Genomic DNA, 18962 nt, shown 5'->3' with positions numbered 1-18962 from the left:
TTTTTTCTCAATAACTAAAATGATGCCTATCTAGACTGAAATTCAGAAATCAGGTGATTTTGTAGATTTGAACAAATTTTGATGTAACCTACTACCATTATTTGCCACCAGTATATACAAGGTGTTTCCTAACTAGTTAAACTTTCGAACAAAATATTCCTATGAACATTCTTTATTTTTCTCAACAAGTATAACTATAATAAATGCATTCGGTCTATACAAAATAAGCTCGTATTAAAAATAAGGGTTCTATGAACCTTTTCCTATATCATTTTTACAAAAAATGTGTTGGTATCCTAGGTTTTTAGGCATAACCTATGTACATCATCACCACCCAATCTACATTATATTAAAATATAGAGAACAACATCAACGAAAAAGATGGCAAATTTGTGTTTCTCAAAACGTAATTGTGACATGTGAAATTCATTTAAACTCTTCATTTTCCATTCTTCTCATACATTTCTCTCAACTGCCTCCTCAAAATCTTACCAGATGCATTCATCGGTAAACTTTCAACAGCAGCAACACCTCCTTTCAATTCCTTGTAAGTCGACACTTTGCTCTTGACGAACTCTTGAATGTTCTTCTCGTCAAGCTGTGTGCCAGGCTTCAAGACAACATAGGCTCTAGGCAGTTGCCCAGCTCTCTCATCCGGAATACCTATAACACCAACTTCAACAACATCTGGATGTTGTCTTATGATCTCTTCAAGTTCTGCGGGTGGTACTTGATAACCTTTCACCTTGATCAATTCTTTCAACCTGTCAGTGATGGTTATACAGTCATTGTCGTCGACAAATCCTATATCGCCAGTTCTCAACCAACCACCTTCCAACAAGGTTTCTGCAGTTGCATCTTCTCTTTGATGGTAACCCTTCATAACTTGAGGCCCTCTCACGAGGATCTCACCGGTTTGGTTTCTCCCCAAGGCTAAACCTAGAGGATCGTCCAACTTGCTGATTTTGATGTCAGTGGAAGGAATTGGAGGTCCCGTTGAACCAGGCGTGCTGGTGCCTCTGATCGCCGTCATCGTTATCACAGGGGATGCTTCTGTCATGCCATAACCTAAAAAAAAAGAAGTTCATGTCGATATCCGTCTTTAATTTCTGCAGAAATAAGTATCGCCATGTGTGCGTCCTTTAGCTTTGATGAAGCGATAATGTTGGATCAAAAATCAAGTGGCACTTTCGATTCGATTTGTATACATTAAACAAATCAACGCGCTAAATTCCATCAGAATGTACCTTGTCCTACAAACACGTTTGCTTTCCTCTTGAACTTCTCCTCGTCACTGGCCCCTAAAGGTGCGGCCCCACTCACAATGCTCCTAACCCTAGATAAATACTCTGCTTTGACAGCGTCTTGCGTCGACATGAATATCACTGCAATAAAAAAAAAAGTTGCAGTTTACGAAGAAATACGGTGTGGATATTTTCAACTTACCCAGTGGAGGTGCAACGAAGAGGGCGTGAGGTTTGTAAGTGGCTAAAACTTTTATGTACAAGGCTGGATCGAATTTTGGCATACAAATGTGCTTGCAAGCTCGTGCAGTACTTTGTAACATGGTGACTAGAAGGCCGTATATGTGGAACTGAGGTAGAACTATTGGAACGACGTCTTGGTGGTCCTCTAAAAAAATCAAATTGAAGAGATTGAAATTCAAAACTGCAACAACAAAACAAAGAAACAAAATATTCTATTTTATGTCTTTATAACGGGTGTGTTTTTTTTTCGAGGTATATAACTTTAAGTTGGCATTACTGTTCAAGATGGCAACTGATTTAACAGCTGTTAAGTGATTTATTCTCATTTTAGTTTGGCAATTCATCATGAATAGACTCACGCCTAAACAACGCTTGCAAATAGTGCAATTTTATTTCGAAAATAATGGTTCTGTGCGGAATACGTATCGCGCACTATGTCCATTTTATGATGAAGCGCACTTCTGGTTGAATGGCTACGTCAACAAACAAAACTGCCGCATTTGGAGTGAAGCTAATCCTCAAGTGTATGTCGAAACACCGTTACATCCAGAAAAACTGACTGTTTGGTGCGCTTTATGGGCTGGTGGAATCATTGGTCCGTACTTCTTCAAAAACGATGATGGCCAGAACGTTACAGTCAATGGTGATCGGTATAGAGCCATGATTACTAACTTTTTCATTCCTGAATTGAACAACCATGATGTCCAGGAGCTGTGGTTCCAACATGTCACACAGCTCGTGCTACAATCGATTTATTGAAAGACACGTTTGGTGACCGCCTAATTTCACGTTTTGGACCTGTGAATTGGTCTCCAAGATCTTGTGATTTAACACCACTAGACTACTTTCTGTGGGGCTATGTAAAGTCATTGGTCTATGCGGATAAGCCACAAACCCTTGACCATTTGGAAGACAACATTCGCCGTGTTATTGCCGATATACGGCCACAAATGTTGGAAAAAGTCATCGAAAGTTGGACGTCTAGATTGGACTACATCCGAGCCAGCCGTGGCGGTCATACGCCAGAAATCATATTTAAAATGTAATACCACAAGATTATCTTGCGGATAAATAAAATTCATGTCAATCGAATAATCCATCGTTGTTTTATTGCGATTTAAAGTTTTATAGCTCTAAAAAAAACACCCTTTACTTTATTGTTTGGACAATTCTTTGAAGTATACCTTGAAGATGCTTTTTAAAATTGTTAAATACTGGTTTCTGTTGTGTTCTTGTGAGTTGTTTCACTATTGTTACCTGTAACTTACTTGTAGCTTGTTCTATATACGCATATTTTGGAGAGCTTATCTGCTCAAGATTGGCCATCATGTTGTGATGGCTGAGAAGTACACCTTTAGGAAGTCCAGTGGTGCCACTAGAATATGGCATGAAAGCTATGTCTTCGTTGCTAATCTGATTGCGGTCTTCAATTTCAATTTTTTCTTTCGTGAATTCTGCGAAACTGATCGCACCAGATGGAGTAGTTTGATCCGCCTAGAAGCAGCAAATATTTTATTTAGCACAAGGAAACATCAACAATGGTGATAACAATTAAAAACTAACCTTTGTATTGATTGTAATTATTGGTATATTTTCTTTGGTTAATTCCACAGCCTTTTTTGCAGCCGGCCAAAAATCTGTGAGGGTTATCAGAGCTTTTGCACCAGAATCTAGCAGTTGACGACATATTTCCTCTGAAAAAAAAACTAACTGAACTAACTAGAACTAATAAAGTTTATCAATGTTTCCTATCATAACAATTTTAGAATTAGGATTTCTCCTCAAGTTTCTCACAGACTTATTTATGAATAAATCTCAAAAACCAGGGTGTTTTAATCTTCAGATATGATAAAAAAAGTAGTTCATTCGATCTATTACCTGGAGTGTAGGTAGGATTCAAAGTGGTTGCTACTAGTCCACCATGAAGCACCCCAAAAGATGCGATTGGCATTTCAGGTACGTTTGGAAGGAGGACGGCCACAACATCTTTCCTGTTGAGCTTCAATTTCTTCCTTAAAGCGCCAGCCAAATTCCTGGATCCTCTCTGTATGTCATCATAAGTGTATTTTCTTCCGGTTAAGGGACACTCCTGGAAATAATGAATTGATGTGAGATAAAATTCTGTAGAATAAATAGAATTTTTGCGTCGATATGTTACAAAAAGACCAAAATCTCAAAGATGAGCTGGAAAGCTTATGGCATCCGTGCATGGTATATTGTTTAATGACTGTCTCGACAAAGGTAAAACTATCAATATAAGTGTATATTACATAAAGTTATTGGATCTCTGGAGTGCAGAAATGAAAAACGTCCTCAAATGAAAAAGGAAAAAATTTTTTTTACCAAGATTATGCTCCTTGTCACAAATCCATGAAAATCATAGTTAAATTGAAAGTATTAAGATTCCAACTGCTTGGTCAGCCTGCTTACTCCCCAAATCTAGCTTTCAGTGATTACCGGTTTTTGCAGACCCCAAAAGAGTGTTTTAGAGAAAGAAATTTGGCTCTCATGAAGAAGTTATTGCCGAGGTTGAAGCCTCTTTCAAAAGCAAAGACGAATCTTTTTATAATGGGTGTTTTTTTAGAGCTATAGAACTTTAAATTGCAATAAAACAACGATGGATTATTCGATTGACATGAATTTTATTTATTCGCAAGATAATCTTGTGGCATTACATTTTAAATATGATTTCTGGCATATGACCGCCACGGCTGGCTCGGATGTAGTCCAATCTGGACGTCCAATTTTCGATGACTTCTTCCAACATTTGTGGCCGTATATCGGCAATAACACGGCGAATGATTCCATCAGCCCATAAACCGCACCAAACAGTAAGTTTTTCTGGATGTAACGATGTTTCAACATACACTTGAGGATTAGCTTCACTCCAAATGCGGCAGTTTTGTTTGTTGACGTAGCCATTCAACCAGAAGTGCTCTTCATCGCTAAACAAAATAAAATGGACGTAGTGCGCGATACGTATTCCGCACAGAACCATTATTTTCGAAATAAAATTGCACTATTTGCAAGCGTTGTTCAGGCGTTAGTCTATTCATGATCAATTGCCAAACCAAACTGAGAATAAATCACTTGACAGCTGTTAAATCGGTCGCCATCTTGAACAGTAATGCCAACTTAAAAGTTATATACCTCGAAAAAAACACCCGTTATATAACTTTTTTCTAATGGGAGGTTTCATTTTGAATAACCTACCCTTTGGGAAGCTGTCACTTTTGAAGCTGTTATTATTGTCATTTGACAAGTAAAATCTTTCTTGAAGTTGGTACCTATTGAATGGAGTGTTGAACGAAATGTGTAAAAATATCCAGACACAAACAGATTTGTTTGGTCAAGCATTTTATATTTTCGATCCACGATCTGAAGGACGTCTACGATAAATCTGCTATAGAAACATCCTGAAAACTTGAATATCCCCAAATTGATGAACTTTACTTGACTCCGATCAATTCAATACCATTTTTTCCACATTCATTAATTGTTGTTACGGATCACATTCATTGTTATCGAATAATGTCGATTGTGCAATTGAGGACAAAGCGTTTATAATTGCCTAAGCAATCATTGGCGAAAATATACGCTTTCAACCAGATATTTTTGTTGAAGAGTGTCGCTGTTCGTGTCTGGTATACTTTGACCCCCATATCTTATCAAAGTGGGCTCGTCATATACCTGTTTTCAAGTCATTCATGAGTGGCGCAGATGTTTTGATAATAATACACCTTTGAAACTTTTACAATACGCTATTTCAGTATTGTAACACTCTCATCTCTGAAATATGCGATTTCTAAACGCGCAGTGTGTGTTCAAAAGAGCTGAGATTTTGTATGGGACCATTTTTGTCCTAATCAGACGGATATAACGCGAAATATTGAGGTCCCGGGAATTTCAAGTTTGCGCAGGAGCAAGGCGCACTGTATATCCTATTCTGATCGACCATAGTCTGAGGATTATCGGCATGAACACGATCCTTCGCATAACCCCACAAAAAAAAATCCAAAGGCGATAAATTGCAAAACCTTGGTGGCCAATTCACATCAAAGAAACAAGAAATTATGTGTCCTTGGAATTTTTCCTGCAATAAAGCCAAAACGAAGCTTGCGCCATCTTTCTGAAACCACATCTATTCCGAAATAGGCCGTAGCGTGCAGTAGGAGAGGCCCAAATGTTGTGCGCGCCGAGGAATGCATTTGGATCTTCCTCAAACAGACTTTTTCTCTTTCAATTCAATAATCTAGTGTAAATTATGGTTCGTAGGCTCAATTATTGACCTAAAGTCAGCAGTGTCAAATCGGGTTATCTAGCTGGCCTATCGAAATCAACGGTTTTCGCAGAGTTGATTATATTTTGCGATTGGGATACAGGAACTCCAAATTCATAAAATTTAATCGTTTATTATCGAAAATAAACCAAAATGATATTGCTAGGATGTGAAAAATTATTCAATCGTATCTTTAAGTTGTTATTGGGGAAAGTTGAGTGTTTTCGATAAATATTTTGAGTTCAAAAACCGTTTATCATAAATGAACACACACAAGGTGTAAATAATACGAAGGTACAAATATAACTTAGCATTTTGAAAAATGTAAATTTTTATTCACAGCCCAGTGGCGTGTAACAAAGGTATGTTACAGATCTTAGCGACTTCTCCAACAAAGTTGAACAATATATTTCGAAGATAAATCATTGTAAAAAGGCTGAAAAATTTATTTTCTATCAATAATTTTTTTAACGAAAGGGATATGCATCAACTGAATTTGTTTTTTAATAAATCTCGCTAAGATTCGGACTCGAACAAATCATGTATAATTTTTAAAACCTTGAAATAATGATAGTAACAACGATCAGCAGTTGACCTTGTTCATCTAACAAGTACAGTGAGACCCTATTTAACTTGTCAAATAACAATATGTCCAAATTACCATGTTTTATCCCAACGTGATTAAACTGTACTTATTCTCATAGTGGTTCAGTTGGCACTGCAAAACCAAATTGGTTTTTGGTAATTTTAATTTCAAGTTGTAATTCCCCCAAAAACATTTTTTTCATCTGAATTTTCAGAGTTTATTGGTTTTGTTATTTCAGAATGAATGAATTGAGATTATCTGATTTGAGAAAAAAATGCTTTAAATTAAGAATATACTATCTCTGTTGATTAATTTATTATGCAAAGTAGAAACATAAATTTCGATTATATGATAATAAGCTTCAGTGTAGTTCAACATCCAGAAATATTTTGTCAGGAATAAATTAATTAATTTTATAATTTGCCTTTCAGATTAACTATCGTTTTGTTTCTCTAATAGAATTCTTCAAAAATAATTATGTTATGTTAACAAAAGAATTAATTAAAATTTCTGGTCGTTCAGAAAAATAGGATATCGACTGTTTATATCTTTATCAATTAAATTTAAACAATTCATATGAAAAAAATAGTTTTATCATAGATAATTAAAACACAGCAATTTTTTTCGCAATGACATATTATTTCCTTCTTCTAGAAAATAGTCCAAATCCAAAGATTATTTATATTGAAGCAAATTGTGAATTTAGAAGAAAACATTAAATTTCGATAAATATTTTCATATAATATTGCGGTTTTAGGAAAATTGTTTTGGATGATTCCAATAATAATTTTGTTTACTCAATTTTCTTTATATCTGTAATTGAGACATGTAACTTTGAAGATTCCCTCTTCACAGATATAATTGATCCAGACTGTGCAGCTGGCATCAATAAAACACAATATAAATCATTATTGCAGTTTGATATTCTTTAGGAGACCTGTTAAGCTGATATGTTACATTGACCTAATTAGTTTAAATTGACAAAGTAGACAATAGATTTCTCAGAGTCATTTTGAATTTAGAATTTTCAGCCAAAATTTTGATATAGGATTGTTAAAAAAAAATCTGATTGTTTGAAATAATACAAGTAATCGGAAATTTTATCTTTTTTTGGGCTATTGGTCAAAGATAGGTTAATAGGAATAATTGCCCATGATTAAGATGATAATTTTGTTGATGAGAGTACCTATATTTAGGGAAATAGATACTTGATAAGTTTTTCTTTTGGAAATTGCGCACTATTATTGATAGAATTGACTAAAAATAAAATCACACAATTGAAATGATTGTTGAGAAATAACTTACATTTGACCATTTGGTTCAATACGAAAAAAAATCCAATATCCAAAAATTTTCCAATAAAAGGTTTCATTTTGATATTAAAAAAAAGCGAGTATATTTTAGGAGGAGTCAATGAATTTTCTTGTAAAGAAAAAAAAAGTTATGCGGTCCTGATGATCCCTAACAAGGGTGAAACCGGTATATCGCTACTCTCCTTCGATGGCGTGCATTCTCCTTGGGTTACTTTCGATTTTGATTCCTACGTAATAACGTGGAAATCTTCTGTTTGACAATGGTTATGTGGATGGCATTTTGCCGAAACATTAACCAGATAAGTAATATCTTATGATATTTATATAAAGGGTGTTTTTTTAGAGCTATAGAACTTAAAATTGCAATAAAACAACGATGGATTATTCGATTGACATTCATTTTATTTATCCGCAAGATAATCTTATGGCATTACATTTTAAATATGATTTCTGGCATATGACCGCCACAGCTGGCTCGGATGTAGTCCAATCTGGACGTCCAATTTTCGATGACTTTTTCCAACATTTGTGGCCGTATATCGGCAATAACACGGCGAATGTTGTCTTCCAAATGGTCAAGGGTTTGTGGCTTATTCGCATAGACCAATGACTTTACATAGCCCCACAGAAAGTAGTCTAGCGGTGTTAAATCACAAGATCTTGGAGGCCAATTCACAGGTCCAAAACGTGAAATTAGGCGGTCACTAAACTTGTCTTTCAGTAAATCGATTGTGGCACGAGTTGTGTGACATGTTGCGCCGTCTTGTTGGAACCACAGCTCCTGGACATCATGGTTGTTCAATTCAGGAATGAAAAAGTTAGTAATCATGGCTCTATACCGATCACCATTGACTGTAACGTTCTGGCTATCGTCGTTTTTGAAGAAGTACGGACCAATGATTCCACCAGCCCATAAAGCGCACCAAACAGTCAGCTTTTCTGGATGTAACGGTGTTTCGACATACACTTGAGGATTAGCTCCAATCCAAATGCGGCAGTTTTGTTTGTTGACGTAGCCATTCAACCAGAAGTGCGCTTCATCGCTAAACAAAATAAAATGGACGTAGTGCGCGATACGTATTCCGCACAGAACCATTATTTTCGAAATAAAATTGCACTATTTGCAGGCGTTGTTCAGACGTGAGTCTATTCATGATGAATTGCTAAACTAAACTGAGAATAAATCACTTGACAGCTGTTAAATCGGTCGCCATCTTGAACAGTAATGCCAACTTAAAGTTATATACCTCGAAAAACAACACCCGTTAAAAGCCTCAAAACCTAAGTCTTTAAGAAAAATATGGTGTAATGTTGTTTATGGACTGCCTTATTGCCAATATCGACAAGGTATGGACAAACCTGGCTTTTCGTCAACACTACAGTTGTTCTTGTGCGACGTATACGGTTTCAATTCTTCACATCACTAGCTTGTCCCAACAGCTCAAATTTTCCCACCGGTTTCACTATTGCCGCTTGAGAAGGTGCTTCACGACATCCCAAAAGTGCTTTAGTTTAGCGATCTGTGACAGCAAAATTGTCACCATTTCTGTAGTGAATTTTAACAATTTCAATGCGTTGTTGAAAGGTGTATAGTTCCATTTTTAGTAATGACGCAGCTTTTACTTGTCAAATGTCAATAATGACAGCTTCAAAAGTGACAGTTTCCCAAAGGGCAGGCTATTCAGAATGAAACCTCCCATTAGAAAAAAGTTATATAGCTAACTGTAAATTTTTTTTCACGCAGAAACATCGCCTGAAATTTGTCGTACTCATTCACAAATACCCTGTATAACAGCATATATTGAAAGAGGAAAACTCAAAGTTTTCCTGGATGCATTTATTGTTTTTTACGGTTTTCTTTTCCTGAAGAAAATTCTTGCAGAAAAGTGGTAAAAAAATGGCATTGTTTTGAAATTCAATGTTCTCATGGCCTACCACAGATCAGGAAGTTTTAATTTCAGATTCATGTTGAGACAAGTTAATTGAAGCAAAAATTCAACATTTAAAAAAAAAAAAAAGTTACTTACGGTAGAAATCAAATCTCCCCATTTGGCAGTCTTCTCGAACAAGTAGTCTGTAATGTTGATCTCAGGTACTTCGATACAGCCATAAGGAGACTTCAGTATGTTAGGATCTTCGGTAGAAGTCCCACCAAACCTCACGCTGGACGTGGACAAGGGCCTCAGACGCCTACTCAGACTGAAGATGGGCCTCAGGACGCTACGCACTGCCATTATCTACTTGCTGGACCGATTTTGTAGCTGACGCACGCTTAGCGAATTTGAATTCAACGGATCACGTTTGCCGAGGAAGCGACACTGCTGACAATTTCTTTCTAAACAACCGAGACTGTGTTGTCTGTTGTCTGTTTATTGGATCGGGATTTGAGTTCGTCTAGAGCCCGAGTGTAGGCGAAGCAGGCATATTTATAAGCGATACCTACTTGATATTATCCATTATCGATACGCTCGTGTACTACACGGATTTGTATCTTTGAAAATTTCTGGCTCGACTCTGGGATTAAGGGGTGGTACCCAATACCGGTTTTGCCGTATTAGATGTGAGATAGTAGCGTAGAGTGATAAACGTTAGATAGAGGAAGTAAACGCAATTTTTACATGTCTCCAACATGGTTAGATTACGTTAATTTCGTTTTGTAGATCAAAATAAAACAATAAATTAAGACGACAATGATTCGAATTTTTGTTGTATTAAAACAAGTAAAGTTTGGCAATTATGAATAGAAAATGACATCTGATGAATGTCTACCACATATAGAGAAATAAACATAGATAGAGGAAGTATACGCAATTTTTACATGTTCCCAACATGGTTAGATTACGTTGTCGGATTGTGATATATTTTTAAATACACAATTTTACTATATCGTTATGAATGTGTATTATATTGAATGAAATATATTTATTTGAATGATTCCCGATTGATTATGCAATATATTTTGAGTTAATATGAAACATTGATTCACTATGAGACATAAGAAATGCGTTCTTTGTGGAGAAACCCGCGAATTGAGTGAAATATCGTATCACTGATATGTTTTCATTTTCGCGCGCTTCATGTCAAATTTGATTATTCATGTTGAGGACAAATTTGCTTACTGAAAATGAAATCTATCTATGTTTATTACTCTGAGAATAGTATCCGCCCTATATGGGTAATGTTAGGTGGGAATTCTGGGTTACTTCTATCTGTCTTAAGAGATTAGTCCATTTGCATTTCTTATGGATTTACCCAAATTTTTAGATACTTCGAGTTTATATCTCTGTTCGAATAGATTCGGTCAACCTTCGTCAAAAAGATGTACTCCGCCTATGAGTGTGACACTATACAGGGTGTCTCAAGTTCGAGTGTTTCTGGAGGACAGACTGGGCTGATGTGGACGATGTTTATTTTCAACAAAACGGCTCTAAGTGCCACACAAACAACAAAATACTCGCAATTTTGCAAGAAAAGTTTCCTAACCTGGTTATTTCTTGAAGAGGTGATGACAATTGGCCACTGAGATCTTGTGATTTAACACCTCTAGACTTTTTCCTTTGTGGCTTCGTGAAAGGTAAAGTCAGATACCACTATCTGTTATCAGAAATGAAAATGAGATTTTTTGAAGATTACGTTCGATTTTTTTGTCCGTTTCTTTCCGAAAGAATGAGGTAAGAAGTAAAATTTCAATTTTCAGCCTTTGAAATTCATGGATCAGATTATCAAAACATGAGTTTAAATGAAAGCCAGCGAACATCAACTTTTAATCATTGAAATCAGAACAAGGAAACAGGAAATTGAATTTAATCAAAGTCTAAACAACCTTGAGAAGGTTTGTTGAGGTTTTTAATAGATGATGATGATTATGATGCATCATAATTTTTTCCGTATCAGATTTTAAGTTTCTCAATAAGGTAAACTCGTTCGTCTAATGGTAACATTAAAAATTCTTCTTCAAGTTGAACGTTTTACCTGAAGCGATTAATGCAGTGGACTTTGAACCTCCGATATTCCAGGTCCGTACTTATACATTTATTTATATTATGAAACCGGTAATCGTAGTTTCACTTTCAAACTGGTCATCATGTAAATTGTTTGCGCTGTTGACAAACCTGTAATATTGGTTTCTAGAAGACAAGCATCTAATAGGGGTACATTTAATAAATGTATATGGATTTATTGATGTTTTATACAATATATATTTACAAACGACATATAAAGAGTTTTTTTTTTAGAGCTAGAGAACTTAAAATTGCAATAAAACAACGATGGATTATTCGATTGACATGAATTTTATTTATCCGCAAGATAATCTTGTGGTATTACATTTTAAATATGATTTCTGGCATAGGACCGCCACGGCTGGCTCGGATGTGGTCCAATCTGGACGTCCAATTTTCGATGACTTTTTCCAACATTTGTGCCCGTATATCGGCAATAACACGGCGAATGTTGTCTTCCAAATGGTCAAGGGTTTGTGGCTTATCCGCATAGACCAATGACTTTACATAGCCCCACAGAAAGTAGTCTAGCGGTGTTAAATCACAAGATCTTGGAGGCCAATTCACAGGTCTAAAACGTGGCACGAATTGTGTGGCATGTTGCGCCGTCTTGTTGGAACCACAGCTCCTGGACATCATGGTTGTTCAATTCAGGAATGAAAAAGTTAGTAATCATGGCTCTATACCGATCACCATTGACTGTAATGTTCTGGCCATCATCGTTTTTGAAGAAGTACGGACCAATGATTCCACCAGCCCATAAGGCGCACCAAACAGTTAGTTTTTCTGGATGTAACGGTGTTTAGACATACACTTGAGGATTAGCTTCAAACTGAGAATAAATCACTTGTCAGCTGTTAAATCGGTCGCCATCTTGAACGGTAATGCCAACTTAAAGTTATATACCTCGAAAAAAACACCCTTTACATAGGAAAGTACTCCTCTGTTCATCGATTTTTATTTGTACTCAATACAATTAATATTTTCACCACAAAGTCCTAACTTAAGGGTGTTCAATACCTTGTTCATACCACTGCTATTTCAGTGCTAATTTCAGTGCATTCCAATTCCAAAGTACAGGTCGGATTCATTTCATTTTTTGAGTGAATATAGTGAACTTGAAGATCCCGTCTCGATTTCCAAAAAAAAATCGATAGTATTCCGCAAATCGAACTTTGAAATTGAACACTTTCTTTAAATGACTATTCAGCTTCAGAGAGACTTCTCATTTCAAGTAACTCATCCACAAATGTTCAGTGATATTATGTGTTTTGAATTGGTGCAAAAATTTTTTTAAAATTGCTTGATTTGCTCTAATTGTAGATGTTTTTCATATGGAATTATGCTTTTTGGAACGCCTCCCAAAGGTTTACGCCTTTTTGCAACATGAACGCCAATAGAATCTTGGACTGTATTTTATGGCTCGAGATGAATGACACTTTTATGATTTACGAGGGTAGGGTTTCTCTGATTGGCTAAAATTGTGTACATTACTAGTTTATGACAATATTGCACTGAAGAATAGGGAAAGGTAGAAAACTTGTTATGAAATCATTGTTAGAATTAGAAACGATACTGTTCCTAAAATATATATGCTAGCTGATTTTATTCGTAATGATGTCTGGAGAAATACATTTTGAGCGCTTAGTATCATAAAGAAAATTTCAAAAGTCATAAAGAAATTAAGATGAAAAAAAGGTATCTGGATTTTTGCCGAAATATGGAAAATTATTAATATTTCAGAAATCTGACAAAAAATTCTCCAAAAAAAAAAATTTCTTTTGAAAAACTCCCTATTCCCGAAACTCTATCTACAATATTTACCATTTAAATTTAACCCTGAAAATAGGCAATTCTTGATTAAGAAAATTTTCTCGTACTTCCTTCATTAATATTAACTTGAAAAAATTTATAGTAAAAATTTTTCGCTTCGTGAAGCCATTCTTGTATACATACCTCCTTGAAAATTTCATGTCATAAAAGTTTAAGAAATTGCAATATTTTTTTTAAATAATCTTTTTCGTTAACTCAACTCTCTTGATTTATTGCCCTAGAGAAAGAGAACAATATACATCTCTTTCAACTCGAAGAGTTGAACGTTAAATCGTTATTCCAAATTTGAATTTAAAGCAAAGAATTGTGAAAAATATTGAGAATTTTTCTACCTGAAGTAAAAGAAATATTACCAATTCAAAAGATGATTGAATCGAATATTACTTATCTTCACCTATAGCCAATAAGAGTATTGCTGCTTCCTATAAGCAATTATTTATATGTATATTATATTTCCTTGAGATATTAACGAGTCCAACTCATTGTTACATTAAATCCTGTTCTGTCCCCACAATGTCAGAAAGAAGTATGGTCTAAAATTTCTCAATTTTCCTGATTCACATGGTAGAAGTTCATCCAAATATATGCCATATTTTATTCCATCATTGAATTAGGCAAATCGAAATGATAAATATAAAAAAGTATGTAAATTTCATTCTATTCAGTTCATAAAACGTATAAAAAAATATCATTTTTTTCTATTATCTATATTCGATATACGTCCATGACAGTGGTTCATTGTCATTTCTGTATTCACAATATTTACAGTAATTATCTTATTTAGTAATATATAACTAAACAAATATAACAAATTTTCCTTCTTTTGAAGAAGTTTTCCAAAGAATTTTGCTTACTCATAATAAGATTGTGATATATAAGGTTGTTACATATAATGGATATTCCTTCTGGGGGGTATATATCCCCCTTATCCCCCCCCCCCTAGGATACGCCACTGTATCTTAACTGAACTGAATTTCTAAAGTTTACAGAAACACAAATTTACTCTTTGCTGGGCTTCATCGAGAGTTGAGATTTTATTAGGGGCAATAAATACCAAACAGGCGGTTCTTCAACTTGAATGGGTGTGCCAGGTACAAATCTACCAAAAATTTTCGGGTAGCTCCATCTAGCGGAATTGCAGTTTCAGCGCAAAGTAGTCTACAACCTTAAATACTATCAGAGTAGCCATCTAATTGTGAAAAATATAATCATCAAGTTCAAAATCGATTTTTCAATCAACAGTAACATAAAAACTGCTTCAATTATATATATTCAATTCCCCCCACTCTTCAAGAACTCTTCCCTCAATTTCCTCCTCAAAATCTTCCCAGAAGGACTCTTGGGTATCTCATCAACAATAGCAACACCTCCTTTGAGCTCCTTGTACTTGGCAACTCTCTCAGAAACATATTCATTCAACCTTTTAACATCTACGGTAACACCTTTCTTCTGCACCAAATAACATCTGGGCACTTCACCGCTCGTTTCGTGTGGTATTCCAATAACTGCAGCCTCAAGAACACCAGGGTAAGATCGTATAACACCCTCTAGTTCTGCAGGAGGCACTTGGTGACCCTTAACTTTTATCAACTCCTTGAAGCGGTCAGTGACAAAGACGAGACCTTCTTCGTTGTGGTAACCCACGTCTCCAGTCCTCAACCAGCCATCTTCGGTAAGGCAGCTTTTGGTCTCTTGGGGGCGTCCTAAGTAGCCTTTCATTACATGGGGGCCTTTGATGTATAACTCTCCAATGTTTCTCGGACCTAGAGGTGCACTATTGGGTTCGTCTATTTCCAAGAATTTCATCTGAGAGTTGGCCATGGGTATTCCTACAGAACCTTGGGAAGATTGCTTGCTCTGGCGTATCTTGGGGAAAAGGAAGCTGGATGCGCTTGTAGCTTCGGTAAGGCCATAACCTGGGAAAAGAAAGATCTCTAGATGACAACTTGTTTGGAGAGGGTATATTTGTCAGGATAAGCTGTTTTATGTCAAAAGAAAAAAGGTCAATTGGTAACAAATCGGGGTTGTGAGGGGGGCAATTAATGTCACCACTTTCTAATCATTTGTTAGTCGAAAATTAATTAGAGATTGATTTGTGAGGAAGTCAATAGGTAGGACATTTTTTTATACTGTCAAATAACACTAGGTGTTATTATAAACACACTCTATTTATCTGCCTTATCAGAAACTAGTAAATTTCTTAATCTTCTTAATTAATTTCTCATTTCAGATAACCCCCATTTATTATTTTTCTTGAAGAGGTCAAAAAACTATAAAAGTAAATCTGATAAGCAGCTGACCTTGACATTTGCAGATATTACAGGCAATACTCATATTTCGTAAACAGCAAGCACTAAAACGTGTACATCATAAGATTATTTTGCGAGGATACAAAAAATCATGATAACTGAATAGAAATTTACAAAAAGACCGAACTTACAAATAAAAAATATATAATAAAGGAGATATACCTTGGGCAAAAGTTAGATGATCTCCAAATTTCTGGATAAATCTTTGTTCATCTGCTTGTGATAATGGAGCTGCTCCAGAAAAGGCTAATTTAACATTTCTTAAATATTCCTTCTTTATAGATCCGTTGTTGATAAGCATCAACACTGAAAATATAAGAATTTGAAGTGAATACAATAAATCAACGGGTTTTACATTTGTAGCAATAAAAATACAATAACAAACTAGTTTTACATGGATTGAAAATAAAACAAATTGAAATAAGCATGCATTGAGTGAAAGGGATCAAGTTGTACAATAATAAATGAATATAAGTACATAAAACCTTCATATAGACAATATTTCCTTTAAATATCGGACAAAAATTATTTACACGCAAATAGCGCATTGCATTTTAAAAATTTTTTTATGGAACTCACCCAGGGGTGGAACCAAACATAGAACGGTGCTGCTTGGATATTGTTGCAGCAATGTGATGTAAGATTTCAGACTAAATTTCTCCAATAACACAGTTCGTCCTCCATATAAAGTCAAATAACTCATTATTAAGTTGTAACCAAAAGTATGATATAATGGTAAAGTTGTGGGATAAATTTCCTGGAAACTACCTGTAAAAGCAAATTTTATTATTCAATATTATTTTTCCGATCAAATTAAACTTAATATTAAATGAAGTTATTTCTGATTTTTACATATTTTTCTCTATATTTTAGCTTGTTAATGTTAGCAGTGCCATGACGTCATAAAACCCCTTCCAGCATCGTTGCCAGACTGTCGATTTTTTCCTAGTTTTACCACAATACCAACAAGTTACAACAGTTTTGTGGTCTTCATAATAGGCGTTCAAAAACTCCTAGTAGTATGGTAGTGCTTTCCTAAGGTCTGTGAAATCTATAATAGACACTGGCGCTTTCCTCGTTTTTTTTCCAAGAATTCATAGATATGGGAACTAGCATTGACACCCTGTATATGGACCTCGGCTTTCCTTTCAATCGCCAAGACTACTTTTATCTAAATTGGAGCTCACCTGAAGCTTCATCTAAGAATTGAATATCAGGGTGGCTGAACTGTAAGAGATTCGATATTACATTCTTATGTGTTAATTGAACTCCCTTTGGTAAACCAGTGGTGCCACTCGAATAAAGTAAAACTGCTGTGCTTCCAGGATTGCAAGGTTTCTTATCAGGGTGATCTATTTCTGTATTTACAAGTTCATGGAAGTTTATGGTATTGTTTGGAAGCTCTTGTCCGTTCTAATAAAAAAACATTCATTTTAATGATGAAGATCCAAAAGTTCATTTAGTATTACTTTAGTTTTTATAACCATCACTGGCACCTTTCTAGATGTTTTTCTGATGGCATCACTGACTTTTTCGAAAATATTTTGTTGAGTAATCACGAGTTTGGCATTTGCATCGATGAGCTGTCTGGAAATTTCATCTAAAATGAAAAAAAATTAACTAAGCACTGCTAGTGTATCAGTTCTTTCTTTACCAGAAGTGAACATTGGGCTTACTGTTGTAATAAGAAGGTTTGCCCTCAAAATGGCCAAATTTGCTATAGGATATTCCGGAATATTCGAGAGAATAACTGCAACAACATCCCCATCATTGAGACCCAGAAATTTTTGTGTAGCCCTTGCTAGTCTTTTACTTTTCTTGTTGATTTCTCCATATGTATATTTTCTTTTGGTTTCACAACATTCCTAGAAATCAGAATTATTTAAGACGAAATTTTTGTGGCTACCTGCCAGCTTTGATTTATCATTTCTGATTATTCTTCAAATTAATTTTTTTAATAGGTTTTCTAATAGAAATGATTCAATTTAAAATGGTTATATTGGCAACACTGTATATTTTTTTTGACATTTCTTATGTCATTTGTGTTCGGTAGGTTATGGCATTTAATCATGGAAAGATACTCGCTTCAACTACGTTTAGAAATTGTTTTATTAAAATCAATAGTCATTTAATGATGAATACTGAGAGGAATTCAAGAACATTATTCAGTTAATCGACGTATTGTAGACTAATTTGATAGTGAATTTTCTCTAAACGTTACAAGAGTACTAGTGGCAAGTACTGAGGCGTATTCGGTATCACTTCCAAATTTGTCTACAATTTTTTAAATAATTCACCAAAAATATTTGTTCGATGTCATACTTTTCTCGGGAATTATAAGAGCTATTTACAAAGAATTTGTTAAAAAAATAAATCGCGTTTAAATGGAAATACTCAAACAATAATTATTTATCTTATGAGAGCTACATTGTAGGAAGTGTGAACTTACAGCGGCAGTAAATTTCTCGAACTTTTCTAAATACGGTTCGAAAAATTCTGGTAATGTTAGTTCCGGTATTTCCAAATCGGGTAGTCCAGAACCGATCACATTTTTACAAGTTTTAACATTCGTAAATGTCCTTCTACAGACCGGTAACACTGCCCTGATTCGTATAAAATTTCTAGCAACCATCATCATGATCTGTCTATCGAAATGCTATCAACAGAGACTAATCTTGTTTTTCTACCTGATCAACGTAGATTTCTTTGTCAACCGTTAATACTCAGACAACGTTGAACTTTGGTTCGGAGTTACCATTTTGTTTTTAAGTAATAAACACTGGGTAGGACACAGCAATAAAAAACTTAACGGAACAATACCGATTCTCCATACTCTGAATAGTCACAATAATATTGAATATTTATAACAAAGATAAATTCATTCATTATCTTGTTAATCGAATTTTTGATTTCGCCATGTATAAAGCTTATCAAAACGTCTGCGCTTGTTGACCTTTTTCTTATCGAAAAAACTATTTTTTTAACATCGTCGAGAAGACCAAATTAAAGAATGAAATATCCATTCATTTGCTATAGCGTATATAAAGTATCTTGAAAGTAAGGAAAATATATGAATACATATGAAGAAACCATGATGTTCTTGAAAAAACCTCATTATATTCACTAGGGTATCATCTTTAAAAATTTTTAATTT

General features: G+C 35.0%; 2 protein-coding genes across 2 annotated transcripts; both read right to left on the bottom strand.

Moving 5' to 3' along the window:
* Positions 1–156: 156 nt before the first annotated feature.
* Positions 157–10137, bottom strand: LOC123683846 (4-coumarate--CoA ligase 3-like). The gene is made up of 7 exons (XM_045622785.1): positions 9693–10137; positions 3366–3576; positions 3051–3181; positions 2756–2981; positions 1447–1632; positions 1248–1385; positions 157–1068 (listed from the first exon to the last, which is right to left on the bottom strand). The coding sequence occupies exons 1-7, from the start codon at positions 9897–9899 to the stop codon at positions 440–442; spliced, it is 1728 nt and encodes a 575-aa protein (XP_045478741.1). The 5' UTR covers positions 9900–10137; the 3' UTR covers positions 157–439.
* Positions 10138–12613: 2476 nt separating this feature from the next.
* Positions 12614–18743, bottom strand: LOC123683845 (4-coumarate--CoA ligase 3-like). Its single transcript, XM_045622784.1, has 8 exons — positions 18258–18743; positions 17463–17673; positions 17278–17408; positions 16996–17221; positions 16388–16576; positions 15971–16114; positions 14665–15415; positions 12614–12668 (listed from the first exon to the last, which is right to left on the bottom strand). The coding sequence occupies exons 1-7, from the start codon at positions 18444–18446 to the stop codon at positions 14772–14774; spliced, it is 1734 nt and encodes a 577-aa protein (XP_045478740.1). The 5' UTR covers positions 18447–18743; the 3' UTR covers positions 12614–12668; positions 14665–14771.
* Between the last annotated feature and the right edge of the window lie 219 nt (positions 18744–18962).

The sequence above is a fragment of the Harmonia axyridis genome, chromosome 7 (assembly GCF_914767665.1).
Source record: "Harmonia axyridis chromosome 7, icHarAxyr1.1, whole genome shotgun sequence".
Lineage (NCBI taxonomy): Eukaryota > Metazoa > Arthropoda > Insecta > Coleoptera > Coccinellidae > Harmonia > Harmonia axyridis.
Note: the sequence above shows the minus strand (reverse complement) of the source record. Positions and strands in the feature narration are given on the sequence as shown.

Excerpts from the sequence above, each read along its gene's own strand:
- LOC123683845 (XM_045622784.1), bottom strand. The coding sequence starts at position 18,446 with ATGATGATGGTTGCTAGAAATTTTATACGAATCAGGGCAGTGTTACCG. Across the intron at positions 17,674-18,257 it reads TCGAGAAATTTACTGCCGCT|GAATGTTGTGAAACCAAAAG; the intron begins GTAAGTTCACAC and ends TCTGATTTCTAG. Across the intron at positions 17,222-17,277 it reads TGATGGTTATAAAAACTAAA|AACGGACAAGAGCTTCCAAA; the intron begins GTAATACTAAAT and ends TTTTTTTATTAG.
- LOC123683846 (XM_045622785.1), bottom strand. The coding sequence starts at position 9,899 with ATGGCAGTGCGTAGCGTCCTGAGGCCCATCTTCAGTCTGAGTAGGCGT. Across the intron at positions 3,577-9,692 it reads GGGGAGATTTGATTTCTACC|GAGTGTCCCTTAACCGGAAG; the intron begins GTAAGTAACTTT and ends CATTATTTCCAG. Across the intron at positions 1,633-2,755 it reads GTATATAGAACAAGCTACAA|AGGACCACCAAGACGTCGTT; the intron begins GTAAGTTACAGG and ends TGATTTTTTTAG.